This window comes from Euleptes europaea, chromosome 5, assembly GCF_029931775.1.
Source record: "Euleptes europaea isolate rEulEur1 chromosome 5, rEulEur1.hap1, whole genome shotgun sequence".
In the NCBI taxonomy this organism is placed as follows: Eukaryota; Metazoa; Chordata; class Lepidosauria; order Squamata; family Sphaerodactylidae; genus Euleptes; species Euleptes europaea.
Genome location: NC_079316.1, coordinates 22950945 through 22972608, shown reverse-complemented (window position 1 = coordinate 22972608; position 21664 = coordinate 22950945). Strand labels below are relative to the sequence as shown.

The 21664-nt window shown below is 42.0% G+C and overlaps 1 protein-coding gene across 1 annotated transcript in view; it reads right to left on the bottom strand.

Annotated features, from left to right (window-relative positions):
* The window catches only part of SI (sucrase-isomaltase), a 139101-nt gene that overhangs the window by 28664 nt on the left and 88773 nt on the right, over positions 1–21664 (bottom strand). Inside the window, exons 43-53 of the mRNA XM_056850378.1 lie at positions 19526–19650; positions 19216–19304; positions 17552–17601; positions 10649–10822; positions 9566–9727; positions 7682–7885; positions 6087–6235; positions 2435–2603; positions 952–1048; positions 729–841; positions 305–430 (exon numbers count right to left, since the gene is read on the bottom strand). Coding sequence (XP_056706356.1) covers positions 305–430; positions 729–841; positions 952–1048; positions 2435–2603; positions 6087–6235; positions 7682–7885; positions 9566–9727; positions 10649–10822; positions 17552–17601; positions 19216–19304; positions 19526–19650 — 1458 coding nt within the window. The remainder of the gene's footprint in view (positions 1–304; positions 431–728; positions 842–951; positions 1049–2434; positions 2604–6086; positions 6236–7681; positions 7886–9565; positions 9728–10648; positions 10823–17551; positions 17602–19215; positions 19305–19525; positions 19651–21664) is intronic.

Below are 21664 nucleotides of genomic sequence, written 5' to 3'. Positions count from 1 at the left end.
TTATGAACAAAGGGCTGACGATTTGTCATTCTCTTCAGAATCTTCAGAGTCAATACCATAATAATACACTATATAGATAGATAGATAGATAGATAGATAGATAGATAGATAGATAGATAGATATAGATATAGATAGATATACATTTCCTAATAGCCTAGTTATCCAAATTCTCCCCAATTTCTACCCCTACATGTAGTTCTGTACTAGTACTGGTTGTTTATGTTATGCAGAAGCCTTAAAGACAAGATACATGATATATTCTGGATTTCAAATAGCAACCCACCACAATTGCAAAATACCTACATAGGGTATCTGTGATGCCTTCATAGCATGATAGACCTCAGCGACTTCAGAATCATTTTGGTATCCATAGCGGCACAGCTGGAATCCCAGAGCCCAATAGGGTGGCATGACTGGTCGTCCAATCAGCTACAAATAATACAATAAAATGTTTGTGACATTCAATCAGGAAACAATGTAGGGAAGAAATATAAACAATAATATGGCCCCATTCCAGTTGAAGTTGCATGGGCTAGTCACGTCTAACAACGAGTGACCCCAGAGAGGTGTCCTTGACTTCCATCTGCATCAAGAGATGCATTTAGTCAGTTTATTTGTGTCAGCATGAACATCAAAGATGTCTACCCTGGATGAATATGTTGAAGCCTCATTTACAGATACTGCTTGCTGGGCAAGGGCGCATAACTTAATATTACATTGGTCTTACTTTTGTATATTGCTGAACCACTTGTTCTGGAGTTGGCCCCAAAACCATGTAAAAGTCCAGAATTCCCCCAATCGTACGATAAGTTAAAGCAGGTGTTGGCTGGAAGGTGACATCTGAAAAATGCAGAAAATAAAAGAAGTAACAGATTATTGAAAGTACTGAATGAATCAGCCAACAATAAATAAATTGTGGGGTTTTTTTATTATTAAAAGGTGATTTTTACCCATGGCGTTACTGTTTAGCAAAAGAACACCGTGAGCATTTCCTTCATTTTCAAGACCCATGTAGAAGGGGTGGAAACCATATGAGTTCAATTTGTACTGTAAAAAGAAAAAGAAACAAAAATATCATCTTCCTGCATCTATATGAATTTTTCTTCAGAAACTCTTGGTCTACTTCTAGTAATAATTACTAGCCAATTAACCAAGTAATATCTTTGCTATTGATCATTACATTAATTATTAATTGCACTTATTTATTGTACCCCCACGTATCCTCAATGGGTTACAAAGACATCAGACATCCAATCAAAATGACTCATATACATATGGGTTGGATCCCACAGAAGATTTCTCTAAATGGAACAGAGGGGGATTTTTGCCTACCCTCTCCTCTGGACATAGATCTACGTCTTCCCTCTCACATTCTGAGCTGCAGCAGGAAACAGCAGCTGGGGGATCCCTTGGCCAGCTAGGAGGCAAGCAACCCTAGCTCCAGTGCATCTATCATCCCACAAACTATATAAAACCGAGTTATTCAGCAGGACTTATGTATGAAGGTAATAAAGCTATAGCATAACAGAATGGTTCAGGAAGGCACTTTATAAATTGAAAGGGACTCTGGACTTTGTTTTAAGACATATTATCTGATTTTTGCACACATTAAACAGTTGTCGCTGTACTACTGTTTTCTACTAATGTATTACTTTTTTTTTTTTTTGGCATTCTATCTGTACTCGATATCATGTCTAATATGCTATCCTTATTCAGATTTCTGTAATCCTAGTCCATTGCTTGTTAGATGACTTTTCAGACTGACTGTATTGGCTTGCGCTGTTTCTTGAATCTCAGTGAGAAAGGCAAACTATGAAGACAGTATAATTAACAGCAGAGCATGGGAGGGAGCTGGCTGATAACCATTCAGCCCGACACTATTTCATCAGGGCAAGTGAGCGTTGTTGAGCTGCTTTAAACTCTGGGAGGGAAAAGACGGGTTGCAGCATCTTGTCTAGTCAAGCCCTGAGTTCTGAATAGGTATGGGGGGGGGGGAAGGTTGCCATCAAGTGACTTATGGTGACCCCCATAAGGTTTTCAAGGCAAGATATGTTTTGAGGTGGTTTGCCATTGCTTGCCTTCACGTTATGACCCTAGACTTCTCTGGTGGTCTCTCATCCAAATAATATCCAGGGCCAACCCTGCTTAGCTTCCGGGATCTAATGAGATTGGGTTAGCCTGGGCTACCTGGGTCAGGGCAGCTTCTTAATACCAGACATAACTTTTACGCAGCAAATTTATTCAGCAAAACATTCTATATCTCAGCATTCAATGATTTCTTTCTTTCTTAAAAAAATGCATGTGATACATTAATAAAATCTTAATGAATATTATCTGTTTTGGAAAGAAACTTAATCCAAACTCAATCTCTCCCCCATAAGTGAGATGAATTATTAAAGAAACAGACATGTAAACATCAATAACTTTGCTTACTCCAGGAGGCTGATCATGAGTGAACATTCCCCAGGTTTGCCAGTTCATATCCCTCCGGTATTGAGTGTGTTCTACTTCTCCAAATCCATACACATACTGTGACGGCAGGCGTGTAGAAATCTGAATGAACATGTCAGTGAAGGTGAAGCCAGGCACCTGAGAATCCCAGCTGCAAGAAAAGCATGGTTACTCCATATTGTATGGTATAGGTCAAGAGAAAACTGAAAGGAGGCTGTTTCTTACAAGCAGAACAGAATACAATATTAGCCAGATATAACCAATGATGTCAGAATCAAAAAGTGCAATCTGCTACCATGATTTCCATGTTAAGATTAATTAGCTGGTGTTTTACTGGATACCATTGATCTCAGGAGATGGTAAAATTAGGGCTGTTGATTCGGTTCGGGCCGAACCGAACTCAAAAAAGGCGGGAAACGGAGGAGCCAAATTTGCCGACTTCGGGGGTTCGGCGAATAAATTCAGCAGATTCACCCCCCCGCGCCTTCACGGGGCTTCTATGAAGGGGAGGGGCCCCTTTAAACAGGTCTGTGCCTCCCAGCTGGGAGGCGCAGATCTGTTTAAAGGGCCCCTCACGCAGAGAGCGCAGAGGGGCTTGACAACCCCCCGCCAGCCTTGCCGGGAGTCCCAGCAGGGCTGGGGGGGTGTCTAGAAACCCTCTGTGCTCTCTGCGCAGAGAGCGCAGAGGGCCTTGACAACCCCCCGCCAGCCTTGCCGGGAGTCCCGGCAGGGCTGGGGGGGGAAGTCTGGAAACCCTCTGCGCTCTCTGCGCAGAAAGCGCAGAGGGCCTTGACAACCCCCTGCCAGCCTTGCCGGGAGTCCCGGCAGGGCTGGGGGGGTCTGGAAACCCTCTGTGCTCTCTGCGCAGACAGCGAAGAGGGCCTTGACAACCCCCCGCCAGCCTTGCTGGGAGTCCTGGGAAGGCTGGGGGGGTGTCTTTAAACCCTCTGCGCTGCCTGCGCAGACAGCGCACAGGGGCTTGTTGGGGGACCCTTTAAACAGATCTGCGCCTCCCAGCGGAGGACCGCGGGGGGGCGAATTTTCCCCCGAACTCCGGATCCCCCCTGAATTTCGGGGATCCGAAGTGGGGGAGTTCGGACTTCGGCACGGCCCGAATAAAAACGGGCCGAATTTTGCCGAAGCCGAACTATACCGAATTTTTTTTTCAACAGCCCTAGGTAAAATGTAATATTGCATGTGTGTGTGCCGTCAAGTCACAGCTGACTTATTGTGACCGTGTAGGGTTTTCAAGACAAGAGATGTGCAGAGGTGGTTTTCCATTGCCTGCCTCTGGGTGGGCTGAGAGAGTTCTGAGAGATCTGTGACTGACCCAAGGTCACCCAGCAGGCGTCATGTGGAGGAGTGGGGAATCAAACCCTGTTCTCCAGATCTCTGCTGTTCTTAACCGCTACACCACACTGGCTCACCGCTCATGTAGCTACTTTAAAAATAAGGGATGGGGGAGCTCCAACCAATGACTAAATTATATAGAATTTTTCAGAATGTAATATATAAGGATAGAATTATTTATTAAGGTCATACTTCCTATTTTTCAGTCCTAGTATCTGCACTGTTGTGAGCAACATCTAATCCTTCTGTGTGTGTGTGTTTGCCAATCCAATCTCAATGTTTTGTTTTATAACAAACAAGTTATAAAACCTTTCAAAACAGTAAAATTCAACCTTCATACCTTTCTGTCCACCACAGAAAGCCAGCTGAAATATTTAGAAGCTTTCTACCCCTTCCAAAATATTACAAAAATTGGTCTTAAAGGAGTCATCAGAGAAACTATTCTATAGCTGAAGAGAAAACATTTCCACACATACTCCGGCAGTTCTAGTCTGGTGTGCAGATGAGAAGATATATTCTAATATTTGAGACCTACCAGCTGCTTGTATGACCTTTGTATGCCCTTATCCTTCTTTGATACTAAAATCTTCGGAGGGGGCTGGCTGACAGGGTTCAAGAAGTACTGAATGCTTCCTTAAGAGAGGGGGCTGTCATCCCTGCCTTGAAACAGGTAGTAGCATGTCCACTTCTAAAGAAGCCCACCATTGACCCAGAAGATCTCAATAACCATAGACTAGTTCCATTCTTGAGCAAGGTGACTGAACGGGTGGTAGCTGGACAACTCTAAGCCTTCCTGGATGAGTCAAATTGTTTAGATCCCATCCAATCTGGTTTCAGGCCTGCTTATGGGACTGAGACAGTCTTGGTTACCCTGGTGAATGACTTGGACAGAGGGAGTGTGAATCTTCTGATTCTCCTGGAGCTCTCAGCAGCTGTTGATACTATTGATCGTGGACTGCTTATCTGCATTATGATTGGGAGGCACTGTTCTACCCTGGTTCAGTTCTACCTGGAGGGTAGGATTCAGAACACGGTGCTGGGGGACTGCCCTTGGCCTATGAGGTTTCATAAGGTTCCAACTTGTCCCCTATGCTCTTTAACACCTACATGAAACAATTGAGTGAGGTCATCCAAACATTTGGGCTAGGATGTGACTAATATGCGGATGACACTCAGCTCTATCTCGCACTTCCAGCTGATCACAGGGAGGCTGTAGTGGAGTGGATGCAGGCTAATAAAGTGAAGCTTAATCCTGACAAGATGGAAGTGCTACTTGTGGGCAGAAGGTCTAATCTGGGATTTAAAGTGTCTCCCATTCTGGATGGGCTTGCATTCCCCTTGAATGACCAGGTCCATGGTCTGGGGTCTCTCTTGGACCCAGGCCTACTGCTGGATAAGTAGGTGGTAGCTATGGGAGGGAATGCCTTTTAGCAATTGCAACTGGTTAGCCAGCTGTGGCCTTTCCTGGATAGAACAGATCTCACCACTGTGGTGAATGCCCTGGTTACATCTAGATTAGATTACTGCAATGCATTTTGTTATGTATGTTTTAAATTGTTAGCTGCCTTGGTGGCACTCATAAGGGCAGAAAGGCAAGAGATAGATGTTGTAAATAAATAAATAAATAAGTAAATAAATAATTTTTTGAAATATCATGATAGAACTTAATATCTAAGAACTGTAGATGTCAGTCATGACAATTCCCAGGAATGAAACATTCACTAGAGATCACAGAATTGCTTTAAAACAAATGACGTAGATATCAAGATGGCTAATTTAAGTAAAAGAAGTGTTCCAATATTCCACTTCAACAATCTCCAAGACTTATGGCATGATAATAGTTAAGCACAAGATATACCAAGTGCTACACAAGTACAATATAAAAAAGCTTGACTTAAACCATCCTTGCATGGTTGCATGGTTCTATTTCTATTTTGAAATAGAAGAAAAACTAATAGAAGAAACCAATACAATCCAAATCAAATAAATATAATTTAATAAATATATAAATAATATCCCAAAATAATCATAACATAGGAAACTCTTATTGTCAGTCATATTATTGGTTTGTAAATTGCAGTTCGTTTTTTCTTCTATACATTTTCTTCAACTTTTTTTTTTATTGGCTCCGTTGCAAGTTTATCCCCCCTTCTCCATGCCTGACAGCATTTCATTACTGGCAGGAATGCTAGAATGGATATCATGGTTCCATTTGTCGCCCCTCCGCCCCCCGGATAATACATGTTTAAATTAATTTACTAATAAAAACAACGCTATAACTTACATAACAGTTCCTGTATTTTTCCGTATGATCTGTATGCCAAATGGTTCATTCACAATGTTTACATCATACAGCCGCTTTGTAATTGTTGGTGAGCTTGGGGTGGATAGCGGTACTGGAACTTCATATCTTTTGCTGTTGGGATCTTTGATCTATGAACAAGATGGAATTTTAAAATGTGCAGAAAGGGTAGATTACATCAACATTACCCTTTGGGTTGTTACAATGACCCTCCTGCATATAAGGATCAAAACAGAAGACCAACTACTGTGATCCCAGTGTGGAAACCCGTCTGCATAACAATACTTCACTTGGTGGATATAGTTTTTTAAAACTTTTACTATGTACATCATATAACCTTCACATGGTGTCCACACATCAGTGTTGTGTTCCCCTGTTATAGCAATGTTCCGCAACTGTTTTGTCATTCAATAAGGGTGTCTTAAATTTTAGCCCACTGAGTATAAAAGCAAAATGGCATTAGGGTTTTTAGTGACCTCCATTTGTATGCTGTAACATTCACCTTAATGAACAGATGGAGAATTAAGGAAATAATATGTTTTTATAAAAATGCTGGGGAAAGGGAAAAGTTATATTTCTTAAAACAGGACCACCCTTACTAGATAGACACACACACACACACACACACACACACAAAATTCCAGCAGAAACTAGGAGGCATAGAAAAAAGAACTGCAGCATTTACTAAGAGTACAAAACCCCATGATGATCAGGTATTTGTTATCAACCATACACTGGATAGCACCCAAATATGCCTCTGCCCTTTGTTACTCTTTCCTTCTCAGGACAACTTGTGCTTGACAGGAAATTCCTGTCTCTCTCCCCAAAGGGCTGCCCAGTATGACGGAATCATCTAGCAGTTCCGAAGAGTTCATGGAGCAGTTGGTCAACTTTATCTGCACTCCCAAGGGAATATTGCTCACAACAGAGATAGACTTGTCTTGATCTACTATGGGACCTCAGCAGTGCCTGGCTATGTGACTTTGGCCATCTGCAAGCTGATAATTTACACTATTGTGATATTTATCAACTTTGCTATGGAATTTCATCTCCAGTATCTTTTATCTACCGGGGATGGTCAATTGTTTGGGTTGTGGGCTGGAACTGTCTTTGGCTAGGATGCTTTTACCATTGTTCCACAGCTAAAGAAGCTCATTCCTCCTCAACTCTAAAAACATAATGTTCCTTTTCCCAAATATACACTCCAGCATAGTCTTGTAACTGGAACTGTATGGATTTAGATCTTTCAGTCTCCAAACTAACTGTGCACCAAATAACCCTTACACATTAACATCAGAGTTGTTGACAATGCACCCTAGATACCCTATATTTACCTGCAACTGCACATTACAAGGGAAGAGGGATAATGGTGGTTAGCTGTTTATTTCATCCAGAAAAAATTCCCTGCCATTACAGATCACTGAGATATACAGATCGCTGGGCAAAAATACGTCAATTTCTAAACTATGTTTTGGAGAGCATTGGGCTATCTTTGAATGCACACAATGTACACAGACACACCCCCCTTCTCTTATCCAAAATACTGCTTGGTAAGTTTTGTAGAAAACGACAATTACCTTGAACTGCAACATGTTGTCAGAATGGAACGTCACCTCTAAGCTCAGAGTGTCAACAGCTGGTGAAGTAGGATATGGGATAGGGATGCTGGTGTTTCTGTGGAGGTCAGCTGAGAAACCACTAGAATGTTCCACAATGTTGCTGACTGAATAACCATAGTTCATGGGATAATAGCAGAGTGGAACACCAGGAACTGAGGAAATCTGAAATATAATGCAAACTCTAGGTAGTCAATGTTCTATGAGACACTCCTATGTTGGTTTGCTTTTATTTATTTTTGGTAATCTTTGCCCATGATCCATCTAACCATGGATTGCAACAGGGCTCAACAGAGCCCTCTTCAAAGTTAGGGCAATAAGTACAAATACATATATGGGGTACAGTGTCCATTGCAGCATTGGGAAAGAGCTGTGAGCTCCTGCTGTATCCTCCTTCAGCCTTCCTTATTGGTCATAGAATCATAGAGTTGGAAGGGATCATACATGTCATTTAGTCCAACCTCCTGCTCAATGCAGGATCAGCCTAAAGCATCCCTGACAATTGTTTGTCCAGCCACTGCTTGAAGACTGAGAGGGAGGGGGAGCTCACCACCTCCCTAGGCAGCCGATTCCACTGCTGAATGATGCTTACTATTAAAAAAACCTCTTCTTAATGTCCAGCTGGTACCTTTCTGCCCATAATTTATACCCATTATTGCAAGTCCTATCTTCTGCTGCCAACAAGAACAGCTCCCTGCTCTCCTCTAAGTGACAGCCCTTCAGATACTTAGAGACAGCAATCATGTTCCTTCTCAAGCTCCTTTTTTCCAGACTAAACATTCCCAAGACCCTCAGCCTTTCCTCATAGGGCTTGGTCCCCAGGTCCCTGATCATCCTCATCACTCTCTTCTGCACCTGCTCAATTCTGTTCACATCCTTTTTTTAAATTGAGGCCTCCAGAACTGCACACAGTACTCCAGGTGCAGCCTGACCAATGTGGTGTACCCTGGGACTATGACATCTTGCGATTTTGATGTTATACCCCTGTTGATACCCCCCACAACTGCATTCGCCTTTTCTGTCACTGGTCCAGTAATAGGGGGAAGTGGATGCAAATATGAGCATAATTCTCCTACTGCCTTTACATACAATGCCCATGCCTCTCCCAGTCCTCCTAACAGCCTGGTGCACTACTTGCATACTTATACATAAATTGTGGAGAGAGAAACAGGGCTCTAATGGCAATGCATCTATAGACAGGTGCTGGACTTGTGCTAGGATGGACCATGAGCTCAGATTTTACTTGTTGTTCTAATGTCATTTAAAGGGTTACATTTTGAACTGTATAAACTGCCTAGAGCTTTCTATGGAGGCAGACTACAAACTGTAGACACAATTAATCCTCGGTATCTCTAGTTATAAGAGCAAAAAATGCAAATGTTGGGAAGATAGTTCTCTGTTTGAGATAGCAAAGAGATCACCTTGAGAGCTCCTTTTGCTCTCAATGTACAACTTGACAGCACTTATGTACATATGCAATGCCATATGTACATAATGCCATATGTAATATATCCCTCCAAAGTTCTCCAGAGGAATTGATCTCTGTATTCTGGAGTTTCTGGGAGATCTCCAGGCCCCACCTGGAGGCTAGCAACCCTAAAATTATCACCAGAACCCCTTTCAGTGTTCTTGGAAAGAGAGGCAGGAGCCATAGCATCCTTGCTTTCTGTGCATGCACAGTAACAGCATGGGCTATACGAAAGTAGCAACTGCCACTCTATGGGGGGCTGGGTCCTAGCAGATGGGACCCTGTAAACCCCCAAGGGCTCCAACCCATGGATTAAAGTCCACTGCTCTATAGGAGATGTCTCTTTGTCCTATTTCAAGCACATCACTTCTACATACCTCCCAGATACAGCCACGTTGTTCGCAACTGGCTTGAGATGGTTCTGGATACGGATGGCAGTTGAATCTTTCGTTTTCTGAAAGGCTGTCTTCAGGAGGCTGCCCCCACGTTAATGAATACGCAAGCCCCAGGCCAAGCTGAAGGTCTTTAATGTGCAAGACCTTCAGAAATAAATAAAAAGAAGCAGCAACAAATGAAGGATTCCATTTTGCAATATTTGTGTAATCTGATTTAGGACTAAATAGGATGGCATCTTTATCCATAGCTACCTATAAAACGGTATAGTATAACAAAAGAGGGGGGGGGGAAGAAAGGTGGACCTTTCTGCATTCTTCTGCCAGAAGCAAGTATTGAAGGAACTCCCTCAGGAACAAAAGCTAATTGAGACTAGAGGGTTCCTTGTCTATTCCATATTAGGCAAATTATATAGGTCAAATGACCAAAATTTGGGAGACGGGAGATCATCAGAATGAGGGGCGGAGAAGGGAAAGCCTGACTCTATCTTGGGGAAGGTAAGTTATCCAATATGTAGTGGTAAAGCCCTAGTTTAACAGCAAAATTAGGGAGAACCGTCATACAACTACAAGATCAGGCCTGGAGGTTAATTCTGATTTTTGACATATCACCATAACCAACCAAGAACATGCAAGGAAGTGTAACTTTCCAAGTTAGGCTGGCTGAGACAATTGTCTCCCTGCCTGAATGTTCTTGCTTTTAATCTCATAAGGGCTAGCACTTGATGGTCTCTTTTTCTAACAAGTGCTCACAAAGAGAACATGATTTTCTTCACATCTGATCATCCCCAGGCACAAATTAAAATAGAAATTAGAGAAGAGTGAAACATTTTGGGGAGTGGGGATGGACTGAAGAAAGACAAAGACAATTTATCAGAGTACGTATTTCTGATTTTTTTAAATCTGTCTTGAGTCCAAGTGAGAAAGGGAGACTATATAACATAAATTATATATATATATATATATATATATATATATATATATATATATATATATATATATAGTACCCAATCCAGAGACTAAATAAAAAGGAAAAAAGATAATTCAGTTTCAAAATTATTCTCTTACCTTAGTTGTAAAGTTATAGGTTGATGTATGATTAGATTGGATCACTTGACCATATTGATACACTATAACCCTGGGAGCAAAAGAAGATTCTATGCCGAGGATTTTAATTTCAGCAAATTTTAAGTTGTTGGAGTCAAAATATCCTGAGTGGGCCACGTTGATGTCTAATGCACGCTGAAAAACAGATTTTTCTTATGTTTCATTTATGACTTCACAATTGCTCACCTTCACCAGTCTCTTCCGCCATCTTCTTTTTACCATGTAAGCTAGTCCGGAGACTGTATATATTATTTTATCTATTAAAATGTCTATATCCTTCTTTTCAGTCTGAAGAGTCTTCAAAGTATCTTATAATAAGAAAACTACTTGGGCTTAGGCTGGAGTAACTCTCTTTAGTATCAAATCACAGTACAAAACACTAAGCGGAAATAAAGTGTGTACTGCAAACCCATTTAGCAACAAATGCAACTTGCTTAAGCATTGTGTTATTAACAGGATTCTGAAAAACTAAGAAGGAAGATCCAATATGAACTTAAAGGAGTAGGGATATAACTACTACAAAAACACCCTGGGGTCAATGCAGGATTGCCTGCCTGTAGGGTTGCCAGCTCTGGGATGGGAATTACCTGGAGATTTTGGGGGTGGAACCTGGCAGGGTTTGGGAAGCTAGTCAAGTGCTATCAAGTCACCCAGAGGTTGCTTCCAGGCCTAGGGTTGTCAACCTCTAGATGGGACCTGGAGATTTCCTAGAATTACAACTGAACTCCAGACGACAGAGATCTGTCCCCCTGGAGAAAATGGCTGCTTTGGAAGGGGGACTCTATGGCATTAAATTCATCCGAGGCCTCTCCTCTCTTCAAATCCTGCCCTCCACAGACTTCAGCACAAAATCTCCAAGAATTTCCCAACCTAGACCTGCCAACCCTAGACTCATGCCTGGCCCCAGGTGCCCGCCTTCAAAGGCCAAAATAGATGTGGAAAGGGCTCTGTTCCTCCCCCTTGCTTTTACTGACAGAACCAAGCTTTGGAATGCTGTCATTGCCTAGTGACAGCCACTAAGGGAATGTGTTGCTTAAAGCTATAGACATCCCTTTTATTATTTTCAGTATTTTTAAAATCCCCAATATATTTTTTTGGAAGATTTCGCATTTTTTCTGCAAACCTGGTGCCATTTTCAGGTTTGTACACAGTTTTGCCTTGCCCGTTCACAGCTACAGGCACTGGATTTAAGTGTCCAACAATTTGGCTGACTTCATTATTAGAATATAAGATTGACTCATGCAGAGATACATAACTTTTTTAAACAGTTCTAATGCAAGGGAATCCCACAATCTTGGAACTATCAACAAGTCTCTGTTTCATGTAACTACTTGCCAAATTTCAAAATGTGGGGAACATGAAGAAGGACCACTCAAAATATTCCAAATGGCTGGGCAGGCTCAATTTTTAGGTGCCCTGGTCACAGACCATTTTGAGTTTTTAAGGTAAAACATCGGCACTTATCCAAGGAACCCTGAAGTTAAGCAGCAACTACACAGTTTTCAAGTTATTACAGTCAGAAACACTGAGAGAAGGTTTCTAAAGAGTGGGGAGGGGCTGTGGCTCAGTGGTAGAGCATCTGTTTGACATACAGAAGGTCTCAGGTTCAATCCCCTGGCATCTCCAGTTAAAGGGACTAGGCAAGTAGGTGATGTCAAAGACCTCTACCTGGGACCCTGGAGAGCTGCTGCAAATCTGAGTAGACAGTACTGACTTTGATGGACCAAGGGTTTGATTCATTATAAGGCAGCTTCATTTGTATTCATGTGACACTTTAAAGTGGACATGGTGCTGTGGGGGTCTATATCTCCTTTTACAGCACATTCCTGAGCCTTGAGGGCAAAAGCCCTCAAGCCCTTAGGAGGCCAGAAAGTCGCTATGCTGGCATTCGCCCCCACGCCAGCTATTTACACCGGCATTAGTGGCCCCAGCGCTGGCGTGGAGGTCCGGACGCCGGTTGCTGCCATGGCAGCACCGTCCCGGAATGCCGGCTGGGGCTTCTGTCGGCGTCCCACGAGCGTAAATGCCCACGCTGGCATTCTGGGGGGCATTCTGGCATCCCAGGAGGCATTCCTGGGGCATTCCAGGGGGCAGATCTACCATTAGGCAGCCTCCTGTCCCTGTTCGCCTCAGGCACGCCGGCAGCAAGAAGAGCGAGGCTGCACCTGTTTTTTTAGCAGGTGCAGCTTCACTTTTCTCTATGGGGTGAAAAGCTATTAAAAGGCTTTTTTGAAAGTTTTCGGCACTGGGGAAACGGGTTAGGAGGCACCGCTGTGGCGCCTCCTCCCAGCCATCCCCAAACGCTGAAATCTCAGGAATGCACTGTTATCCTCCATCATCAGTGCATCCAGGCTTGGGTCCTGTGACATCACTCTCCTCAAGATTCTCTCCAGCCACTACGGAGGGTTTTCTCCATTGTGGCGCTTGTGTCCTCTGACCCTAGCACTTCCAGGTGCACAAGATCAATGTTTCTGAACACATGAACATCAGAAGCTGCCTTATACTGAATCATACCATCAGGATATCAAGGTCATTATCGTCTACTCAGACTGCCAACAGTTCTCCTGGGTCTCAGGCAGAAGTCTTTCACACCACCGATTACCTGATCTTTTTAACGGGAGATGCCGGGGATCGAACCTGGGACCTGCTGCATGGCAAGCAGCTGCTCTACTACTGAGCCACAACCATTTCCCCTTAGACACGCAGAAGTACTAGCGGGAGAGGACATGAGTGCCACAACTGAGAAAAACCTCCACATCAGCCAAAGAGAAGCATGACCAGAACAACAGCATAGGATTCAAGCTCTAGTGTGCCTCTGACTGCTTCTAAGTAGCAGCTTTGGCTTCACTGGCTGAAGCACCTATTTCATAGAATTCCACACATATATTTGTTGGTTTGGTGATTTGATGTGGGGTCCTTAGCTTTTATGATTATGGGATCACATTGCCCTATTTTTTTTAATTGAACTTGCATTGAACAACTAATTATTTAAGAGTCTTTCAAAGGAAAAGTTCCTCTTGGCTTCGTTAATCATTGCAACCCCTACACCCCCCCCCCCAATGGTTTATTCATCACATAGGGAAAATAACTATCTTTCCAAAGTGCTAAACCCACTATGCTTAGAATCATAGAATCATAGGATTGGATGGGACCACCAGGGTCATCTAGTCCAACCCCCTGCACAATGCAGAAATTTCACAACTACCTTCTGAATGGTCTGTTCAGAAAACAGAGAATAATAATTATTATTATTTATTTCGATTTGTATCTCGCCCTCTATCCCGACCGAGGCCAGGTTCCAATATACATTACAATCCAGTTGTTTTGCAAGTGAAAATATACAATTTTAATGGTTTTGGGGGAATCATTAGTGTTTGCTTCATCTGTAACAATCATATATATATATATAACCAGGGAATGCCTCATATCCCCTTATAAAATACTATATCCTCAGTGGGAAATATTCCATCTGACATCAGTAACAAAGGCTTCTATTCCTAGCTGGTCTATATTTAAATGCACTACATATGTTTGGAATTACAATGCTCCATTTTATCAAATCAGGAGACTGGGATTTTAATTGAAAAGGCTTCTCCTTACTGGTTATCTGTCAAGAAGAGAGCAGGAAACAAGCATTTACACTGAGCTGTACGCAGCAACACTTGCAATAATTATAGCAAATGATAGCAACATAAATTTCTTCTTCACAATTAACATCTAACGACTTGACGGGGAGACCAAATTAACTAAGAAGCAGTAGTGCCAGGAAACCTATTACAAAGGGTCACTATTTTAGCACTCTTTAAAAAAATGGATAGAATTGTAAACTTTATTATTTTTACCCTGTGAACAGAACTGTTTTTCACTCAATACCATGCATAATAGCAGTGTAATCTTATTCCATAGCTAGAACAAATGTGAAAAAAATGACACCTTGACAATGTCAATACCTATTACATGTATTTCGACTCACTGGCTTGATAGATAGATAGATAGATAGATAGATAGATAGATAGATAGATAGATAGATAGATAGATAGATAGATAGATAGATAGATAGATAGACAGATATGTTACTATCTGTATATAAACATATATGTGTGTGTGTGTTACTATAGAGGGCATTTAACATAGGGAAAGGAAATCCCTAATTTGAACTGGATTAATTTGACTCTGTTTTTTATTCTATTATTTTTACTCCCAATAATCAGAAAAAGACTAGCAGGCTTTCTGAGGGAATTAAAATCCCTTCATCCAAGTAACTAGACCCTAATTCAGGGGTCCCCAACATTTTTAAGCCTTTGGGCACATTTGGAATTCTAATACAAGGTGTTGGCACAACCACAAATAGCTGCTACAAGAGGTGGGGCCAACCATAAAATATCAAGCTGTGAGCGCATGCATAAATCTAATAGTAACTCTTCAACAATTTAGGCATAAACTCTGTTTAACACAATGCTTTTTAAAATGAATATATTGTTTAAAATATTTTCTTGCATACACACAGCTTCACTACATGACTTAAGGTAAGATTGTTGTCCTAGGACTACCAGCTCCCTGTTAGAAAATACCCGGAAATTTTGGGGGTGGAGCCTGAGGAGGGCAGGGTTTGGGGAGAGGAGGGACTTCAATGGGGTATAATGCCATAGTCAGCCTTCCACGGCAGCCATTTTCTCCAGGTGAACTGATCTCTACACCCTGGAGATCAGTTGTAATAGCAGGCGATCTCCAGCCACCACCTGGAAGTTGGCAACCCTACCTGTGGTGAAAGCAGCTGTTGAAGCCACTTTTAAAAAATCTGCACAGTGAATCAAATATCCAATTGCCAATCAGAGGCCCTGCTGGGCAAAAGCCTCACCTGGCCCACTACTGATTAAAAACACTTGGTGGCTACCAGGAAAGGGTTACCCTGTTGGGGATGCCTGCCCAATTTGGTGGTAGGGGTCTAACATAGCTGACAGGCCTGACGTATTCCTGAACTCTTTTTCTCCTCTTAATAGAACTGGCTGCTCAGATAAGCAAAGAAGAGTCTGTCCAAGACTTCATGGGAGCACAGAATAGAACGTTTTCAAGGCAAGGGAGGGGAATCTTGGAAACATCTCTGCCGGGGCTGTGTGAGATTTGGCCCGTGAACGCACCAGCCACTTACCCTGCAAGTTACACGCGTCCAGTGGCCAAGTATCCAAAACGCCTTTAAATTCCTGTCCCCACCGCGCCTCCTTTCTCCGCTGCAGTTGATAATCCCCAGACCGGCACGCTCCCACGCATGCCCAGTCGGCTGCTCCAAGCAAGGACGGCGATTGGTCCAGCGTGAGTAAGGGAGGTGGGGGGAGTGCAGGGGTTGGCTGGCAGCAGGAAGTGGGCTGGCAGCAGGAAGCGGATCGGACACAGTTTGCATGTTCCCACTGTAAAGCACCGGGTGTGGAGGACGTTTTATTTTTTTATTCGCCGTATAAGCGGATGCGCTTAATGCGGTGAAATTGCGCTCTGGAGATGTCCTCGGAATCCTTCGGGTGAGTTGCAGTGGGAACATGCAAGGAAAGACCGCGGAAGCCGGCGCCGCAAATGGTAAGTGCGGACATGGCCCTGGACAGAGTCGTTGTTTTCCTCCCTGCTAACATGTCATTCATTTGTCATCCACACAGTATTCATACTACTGTGCATACCAATTGCAGTATTATGTCAATTACTGCAATCCAGGTCAGCTTTTGTTTTCCTGCTGTACTCCATCAGTGGAAGCAAGTTGATCAAGTATCACTTGATCATTACAATTTCTACTGACCGTGTACATTACCTCTATGTTTACAGAACTATGAACTCAACCCGTCATAGATAATCCAGCTGATTAGACTGCAGCAGCTTCTCTGATATACCTCATGCCTCCTCTCTTCCTCTTCTTGTCTGTTCCAGCAAAGAAGCAGAGCTAATGTTGTTTACTGGACTACATGGGCTAACACAATCTGTGAGTGACCCACCAAGCCAAACTTCTCTCTCCATCCAGGAATACCACATCCACATGAAGGTATTTTATGCTAAAATATGCTAGATAAGGTTTATGTAGCAGTATTCTGTGTTTGGACTATTCTCTAAGATCCCAGAAATGTTCTTCCAGTTCAGCTACTTAGGACAAAGTTAACTGGGAAAGTCAGGGACTGAACTGAGGACCTTCTGAATATAAACTTGCACAGGCTTGACTGCTGTAGCACACTTCATTTGGGTTTGCCCTCAATAATTACTTGGAAATTGGTTCAGAAAAACAGCCTACCGTCTGTCATCAGTGACTAGACATAGGTAGCATTACTCCCATTTTCTAATTTCTGGGATAAAGACAGGCTAAGGCTTACAAATAAACAAACAAATAAATAAGGTGCTCTACAACTGAGCCATAGGTCCTAAGGAAGCTTAGTGGAAACCTCATGAACTTTTTGCTGTTTGCCTTGGACTGGAAAGAAAGAAAGAAAGAAAGAAAGAAAGAAAGAAAGAAAGAAAGAAAGAAAGAAAGAAAGAAAGAAAGAAAGAAAGAAAGAAAGAAAGAAAGAAAGAGAGAAAGAGAGAAAGAGAGAAAGAGAGAAAGAGAGAAAGAGAGAGAGGGGGGAGGTTTTTTTTGTTTTGTTTTTTACCATAGAGTGGCTTTAAATGCAAAATGGGGGAAACCAAGTATTCAAAGCCAAGTTCCTTGGATAGTGGGTGGGATACAATACGTATTGTGAGACAATATTGTTGATGCAAGTTTTGACAATACCTACCAATTGCCTCTCTCAATCACTATTGTATTCAAGCACTGCAAAAATCATTGATGTTTCTAGCAAGGCTGGACATGATCTGGCTCCTAAAACTAGCATACAGCTTTAGAAGTATACATACCTGACTTGCATTAAATGTATGTAAGAGGTAAACACCATTCTCATAAGCATCTGTAATAAAAATGGTAGAATAAAATTATTTTTCTGCCTGTCCATTATATATGTAATAACGAAAGAGGTTTTCTTAATATATGATAGACTTAATACAGGATAAGCTACAGAAGAGGGCAACCAAGATGATTAGGAGTTGGAGCACCTAGCCCATGAAGAAAGGCTAAATAGTTTAGAAAAGAGACATCTAAGGGGGGACATGATGGAGGCTTATAAAATTATGCACAGAGTGCAGAGAACTGACAAAGAAAAAAAAACTCTCCCTTTGACAAAATACTAGAACTTGAAGATATCCAATGAAGCTGATGGGCAGTAGATTCAGGATGGACAAAAAGAAATAGTTCTTTACACTATGAGTGATTAAGATGTTGAATTTCCTGCCAGAGGATGTAGTGATGGTTACAGGCTCAGACAGCTTTAAAAAGGGATTAGACACATTCATAGAGAATAGTTTTGAGTGGCTACTACCCGTGGTGACTAAAGGGAATCTGGTGACTAAAAGGAACCTCCATGTTCACAGGCAGTAACCCTCTGGATACCAGTGCCAGAAGGCAACATCAGGAGAAGGCCTTGGCCTCTATGCCCTGTTGCTGGACCTCCAGAAGGACTGGTTGGCCACTGTATGAGGCAGGATGCTGGACTAGATCTCATCCAGCAGGGCTCTTGTTGCGTTCTTATGTTAAGAGGAGAAATATGCAAGCCATCACTGGTATATGGGTGGGGGGAGGGGAAACAACAACTGACCCTTGCTGACTCTGTTAAAAACGTTGGGGTCATACTGGATCTAGCTACCAGAGAAGCAAGTTAATGCAGCTTCAAAAAAGGCTGTTTTCCAACTCAACCTAGCCCATGCAGGAGTGAGCATTCCCTTAGTGATATTTTTCAATGCTGTGACCCAGCTTTATCACAAAAAGGCTTTCATCGATTGAAATAAGTAGAATAGTTTCAGTTCTGCCTGAGAAGATGTGGGATTGTATCCCATCCTGATTCGACTACTATTAATGCAAGTGCCATTAAGTCACAACCAGCATACGGCAACCCCAGTAACGACCTTTCAAAGCAAGTGAGAAGTGGTTTGCCGTTGCCTTTCTCTGCAGAGTTTTCCTTGGTGGTCTCCCATCCAAGCTACCAACCCTGATTAACTTCTGAGATCTGACAAGATAGGGCTATACCGTACCATACCATACCACATCCTGAATACTGTTTACATACTGTCTTTCCAAGGCTCATGGGAACTTGTATATTTATTTATTTGCTATAAAAAATGTCCTTTTCTATGCCAGAGTTGCTCCAGTTTTGGTATGATTATCCTAGCTTAGGAAGAAGTCATATTATGGTCTCTTCTCATGTTGTCTGGGTCTTAGCACTTAATATAGCATATTAAAGAATTCACATGCACTGCCTTGTATCCTTCCACTCCAAGTAGCACAGTGAAGAGCCTTCCTCCAATTTAAGCAGCTGTTCTGCTACAGGAAGAAGCATTTAAATTGGAGGAAGGCTACTTAGGTTGCAGAAGGCTTCAAACTATGCTGAGTGGAATGGTACGATACATGCCAATATCTTAGCGACTCATACACTATCACTGTAAGGTCGGTCAACACACTGCATACATACCAATTTTTGTTCCATCATCCCAGTAAAGTAGCCCTTGAGCAGCTCCGTTATCATCCAAAGCAACAGTAAGACCCATTGGATTTTTTCGGCTGAAAAGATATTGTAATTTTTTTTTTAGTAATGTAGCTTTCATAGTCCTTACAAATTAAGCTAAACATTATTTCTGCCTGACTCTAATATCTGGAACATCTGATACATTTCACCATGTTGTTGTGGGCATTTCTCAGCACAGCACCTATTGTTTGGTTTAATCTATTTCCACAGGAAGAAAACTGCAAAAAACTGCAAAAAACAACACATTTGACCATACCTGGCTTTGGTGTTTGCAGCTGGCAGTTGCCATGGGATAATGTATCCTCCTCTGATGTGAAGATTGATATGATCCAGAGGTGCTTGTAAGCGTTTTGTCAGATTCCTCTGCTCTATGTCTGTATCCTGCAAAAACCAAGTATGTTTGGTGTGTTATCTCTAAAAACATAAACACGTGTATTCTACATGGTTCAGTACAAACACATATGATTATTAAGTGATACCTTTCTGCAAGCCAATGAATACCATTGAGCTATAAATAACTGCATTATCCTCTCAGAGGTTTAACTTTGACATTTATTGACCACAGTCAAATTACTCTTGGTCCATACAAAGTCAGTCATAATTAAACCATCTGAAATTAATGAGTCTTAAGTTAGTGGTGACCTATTTAAGTGCTACTAACTTCTCCTGGATCCTTTCCAAAATTAGTTTTCCAACGCTATGGCAATTATACATTGATTAAGGTTAGCGGTGAACAGATTTTTCCCACTAAGCTCCCTGATTGTTCTGGAATAGCACTGTCTAATTTTTTTTTCACTCCTTAATTCCAGTTCAGCTAGGAAATGTTCTCTAATTAATTCTACAAGTCAGTTATTGTGACGTTTTCCACAGCTTTTATTTTTGTCAGCTCATTTGCTCCCCCCCCCCATGCTACTGATGTGCTCATGTGCATTGATTAAACAAGGCAAAAAAAGCAATATGGTCATATGTATGTTTTCATCAAGATTCTTTTTGTGTGGTGTTTTAGCAATGAACTGGAACATATGTGCTGGCAAATACAACACCCCCCCCACCTCCCAAAAGCTTGCTGAAATAGGAATGTCTTCACTTGTTTCCAGAAGCTAAGGAAGAAATAAGGCTGCTGAATTTCTCTTTGAAAAGAGGATGCCATTGCATAGCAAACCTTCCTATTCATCCTATCAAATCAGCTACAAACAGAGAAGAATCACATCTAAAGGTGATAAGAAAGTACTTCTTTAACTTGGGACCAGGTTATGTAGGATCTAGAAGAAGAAGAGTTGGTTTTTATACGCTGGCCTTCTCTACCACTTAAGGGAGACTCAAGCCGGCTTACAATCACCTTCCTTTCCTCTCCCCACAACAGACACCCTGTGAGGTAGGTGGGGCTGAGACAGCTCTTAATAGAACTGTAACTTGCCCAAGGTCACCCAGCTGGCTTTTTGTGTAGGAGTGGGGAAACAACTCCAGTTCACCGGATTAGCCTCCGCCACTCATGTGGAGGAGTGGGGAATCAAACCCAGTTCTCCAGATCACAGTCCACTGTTCCAACTGGTTCCTTCCAGGCTTAATTTAAGGTGTTGTGTTTGACATATGCAATGCAATCCTAAGCATAGTTACACTCTTCTAAGCCCATAGATAAACCCATTCTAAGACCATTGCCCTAAACCATCCCGACTTCTCCATCCTTCACCAATTAACTTTCTTAACAGTGCAGACTGCGGGCTCTCATTAGAGGTATGGAAGATTTGAATTGGTCAGGAGGAAAACCTCTTTACTCTTTTCAGATTTTCGGTGTCTGAGTTTCAGTAGGGATGGAGGGAAAGCATTTTTAAACATTTTTAAAAGGTTTTATCATGTTCTATCTAATTTTCAGTAGGTTTTTATGTTTCTGGTTTTAAAGTGTTGTAATTATCTCACTTAGTCTTAATGGTTGGTCCATTTAAAACTTGAATAGCAGGAGATTTACTTGACATTCTGCTACAATCTAAGATTAGCACATTATCCTTCCATTATAATTGCCCAGATGTAAATAAAAGGGGGGACAAGGATCAGACAAATATGACTGCATTCATTAACATTAGTTTAAAAAAAAAAATCCCACGCTTCACTTCTCTTCAGCTATTCCTTTCCATTACAATGTCTCACCATAAAACATTTTGTTTGTGCCAAACCATCTTTTATTCTATCCCAGAATCTTTTAAATGGTTGATGTCAAACTCTGCTTTTATATTTTTCAAATGAACCACACCAGGGAGACCTGGGTTCAAATCCCTGCTTGCTTTGAAACTTACTTAGAACTCTATTTATTTAATTGATAATTATTATTTTAGGCATTTCTGTGCAGCCGTTCCACCCAATTCAGGGTCCCCAAGGTGGCAAACATTAAAATGTATCA